The 3852-nt window shown below is 14.7% G+C and overlaps 2 protein-coding genes across 1 annotated transcript, besides 1 other annotated feature; one reads left to right on the top strand and one right to left on the bottom strand.

The window, feature by feature from the left end:
- Positions 1-2503: 2503 nt before the first annotated feature.
- Positions 2504-3700, top strand: PRSY57_0821800 (leucine-rich repeat protein; the record flags this gene model as incomplete). The annotated part of the gene is made up of 6 exons (XM_012907157.2): positions 2504-2570; positions 2676-2828; positions 2929-3128; positions 3246-3311; positions 3416-3478; positions 3650-3700. 6 exons carry the CDS (start codon positions 2504-2506, stop codon positions 3698-3700), a joined length of 600 nt encoding a protein of 199 aa, XP_012762611.1.
- Positions 3701-3759: 59 nt separating this feature from the next.
- Positions 3760-3834: a sequence feature (Short protein (PRSY57_0821700, KYN99314.1) was converted to a misc_feature.).
- The window catches only part of PRSY57_0821700 (hypothetical protein), a gene marked incomplete at both ends in the record, with an annotated part of 2911 nt that continues 2818 nt past the window's right edge, over positions 3760-3852 (bottom strand).

The raw sequence follows: 3852 nt of genomic DNA, 5'->3' as shown, positions 1-3852 counted from the left end.
AACCTATAACACAAACACTAAAAGTTTTATTTTATATTCTTTCAAATTTTATACTGGTTTCATACTTTAATATTTTATAAATTGTAATATAAATATTTACAAAAAAAAAAAAAAAAAAAAAAAAATATATGCATATATATATATATATATATATATATTTTAATATACTATAAATATATTCATAACATAAAAAGAATATACATATATATAAATATATATTTACAAAGTCAATATATATAAAATACACGTTTCTTTCGTTTTATAAAAAGGTTTATTCTTTTTTTCATTCTTTTTTTATTCTTTATTTTATCATGATATTTTTTGAAAAAGAAAAAAAAAAAAAAATAAAGAACAAACCAAACAAAATGGAGATAAATAAACATATAAATTTATATATATAAAACGTTAATCTAAAGAAAAAAAAAGTAAAAGAATAATAAAATAATAAAATAAATAAATATAATATATATTACAAAATGTATATAATATATATATAATAATACATATATATATATTATAGTCATATATATATAACATATTTTTTTATATAAAAAAAAAAAAAATACAAAAAAAAAAAAATATAATAATGTATTTATAAATATATATATATAATATATATATAACATATAAATAATAACAAATATGATATTTTTGTATGTATAAATATATTTATAAATATATATAATATAAATAATAATATTAAAATATATTTATATTTATATATATTATATTTTTATTTATCTATCCTAAAAATACTTTTTTTAAATATTTTTTACATTCATATTATATTTTTATATATATATATATATATATAAAATATATGTGATATGAATTTAATGTATAAATTTTATTTATTTTATATATTTATAATTATATTGTATATATTTATTCATTCATTCTTTTATAAAATAATCATATCTGTAATAAATATTTATACATTTATATATATACTTAAAAAGAAACAAAAAAATTATTATATAATATTATATATATATATATATATATATATATATATATATATATATATATATATATATAATATAATTAATATATAATTTTTAAATTAAATAATAAAATAATATATATAATAATTACTTGGTATTATTAATATATTATATATATATATTATAATATTAAATATATACTCCTATATAATATATAATTAAAAAAAGAAAAAGAAAAAATATTTAAGTGTTATTTTTTTTAATTTATTTTATTTTATTTTATTCGTTTTCTTTTTATTTTAAAACTTTGAATATATATAAACATTATGAATTTCAAATAATATATATATATTCATCGTATAGTTGTATAAATTTTATGAAATTAATATATCGTAAAACGAATATGAACCAACAAATATATAATTAATTATAATATATATATATGTTAATATATATTTATTTAAAATCCCTGTTATTTATTATTTCAGAACAAATATTTAAAGATAAAGAAAAAAAAAAAAAATTTGTTTCCTATTTTGTATGCACTTTTTGTCATAATTATTCTTTTTTATTTTTTTTGTTTTATTTAATTGTCTATTTTAAAATGTAGAAAATGAAAACTTTATTTTTTTTAATACAATAGTTTGTAATCATTTTATACCAAATGATTTTTATATAATCTATTCATCATTATTAATAAAAAAAAAAAAAATAAATAATAAAAAAATAAAAAATAAATAAAGATAATGTCTAAAAAGGTATTTTATTTTATAATTTTATGTATATAATAAAACATTGTAATAATCCAACTCACTTCTTTTATGAAAATATAATATTTAAAGGTTTCTAATTTTATGTGGATAAGAAAAGGAGAGGACAAATATATACAAATAAATAAATAAATAAATGAATAAACATATATATATATATATATATATATATATATTATACCTTTATATAATGAATGTGTTCATATATATTTCCTTATAATTATTAAACGTGTGTCCTTTAGCGTATCACGATCAACAATTTTTTTTTTTTTTTTTTTTTTTTTATTATGAATAATTATATATAGAATATTATGTTATTTCATGTTCCTCACTTAAATTAAGACATAAAAAAATAAATAACTTTTTAAAATTATATAAATATATATATATATAATATATTTATATATATATATATATTTATATTTATATTTCTGTAGAACTCTTAATATAAAGAAAAAAAAAAAAAAAATTTAACTTATAATATTATAATAAAAAAATAACATTCAATTTCATTTATTTCAAACATATATATATATATATATATATATACTTCTTTATTTTGTGAAAAAATAAAAAATTTTATTTCTTAATTTTTTTCCATATAAAGAAATAATTGTATGATAAATAAAATAATATTTTTTTGGCGATAGGGATTAAATATATTACATATATATATATATATATATATATATATATATTTTTTTTTTTTTGAGCACATATTACCCTTTTTATAAAAAAAAAAAAAAAAGTAAAACATTTCAATATATGTAGACACACTTGTCATAATAAATGAGTAGAACGATGGCAAAAGAAGCTACCTTTTCAAATTGTATAAAAAATTGGGAACAGAAAAATGGTAAAAATGTAATAACATGGATATTTAAAAAAAAAATTAAAAATATAATTGTAATGTCCATAAATATACACATATTTTTATATGGATCTATCTTTCTTGTGTAAGGGAAAAAAATATGTGATGAAGAAGAAGTTAGTTTTATTTGCAATATCCCTTTAATCGAAAAATTAGATAACAGTATTAATACACTAGAAAAATGTAAACGTTTATCCTTATCAACTAACCGGATAGAAAAATTAATACCCATGTCCGGGCTCAGTAAATATAAATAAATAAATAAATAAATATAAATAAATAAATATATATATATATATATATATATATATCAATTTCTTTTTGTTACATTTTGAATAATCAGAAAATATTGAAATTTTGTCCCTCGGAAGAAATTGTATTAAAAAGATTCAATACCTTGAAGATATTAGTGGAACATTAAAACAGCTGTGGTTATCTTACAATTATATTGATAAGCTAGATAATTTACAGTCCTTAAAAAAATTACAAGTTCTTTATATATTCCATAACAAAATAAAAAGTATTGAAGAAATAGACAAACTGGTACAATGCTTATGTAATAATTATATGTATGGGCATATGTACATATATTATAATATACATATATTATGTACATATCTATGTTTTGATATATTCATACATATTTCTTTTATTTTGAAGAACACATTGCCAGAACTTGTGGAGCTGGGTTTGAAAGGAAATCCTATATATGAAGGCAAAACAAACGTACAAAAATAATATACATACATATATATATATATATATATTAATATATTAATATATTAAAAATATTATAATATCATATATTTCCATTTTAAAATGCCCCATAGGAATATATGAAATTACTCATTCTGAAAAAATTACCACAATTAAAAATTGTGGACAATGAAACGGTATGAAATAAATATATTATTGTTTGGAAAAAAAAAAAGTTGATCTATCTAAAATTATATTTTTAACATATAAATTTTTTTGTCTTAAAAAAAAAAAAAAAAAAAAAAAAATTAATAATTTTATATTTATGTTCATATCCTTTTTTCTTGCTTCCGCGCCCCCTCTTCTAGATAACAGAAAAACAAAGAAACGATGCCTTAACATTTGAAATTTTACCATGAAAAGATGTAATATATATATTATATTTTAATTATAAAAATGAGAGTGATTATATTCCTTTTTATGTCTTCATTTTGAGGTTTTTTAAGATATGTATTTTTCTTTCATACGATGATATTTTTTTTTCTAAAGTGGACTAACACAAGGAAAAAAA

Source organism: Plasmodium reichenowi, chromosome 8, assembly GCF_001601855.1.
Source record: "Plasmodium reichenowi strain SY57 chromosome 8, whole genome shotgun sequence".
NCBI classification, from domain to species: Eukaryota; Apicomplexa; class Aconoidasida; order Haemosporida; family Plasmodiidae; genus Plasmodium; species Plasmodium reichenowi.
Note: the sequence above shows the minus strand (reverse complement) of the source record. Positions and strands in the feature narration are given on the sequence as shown.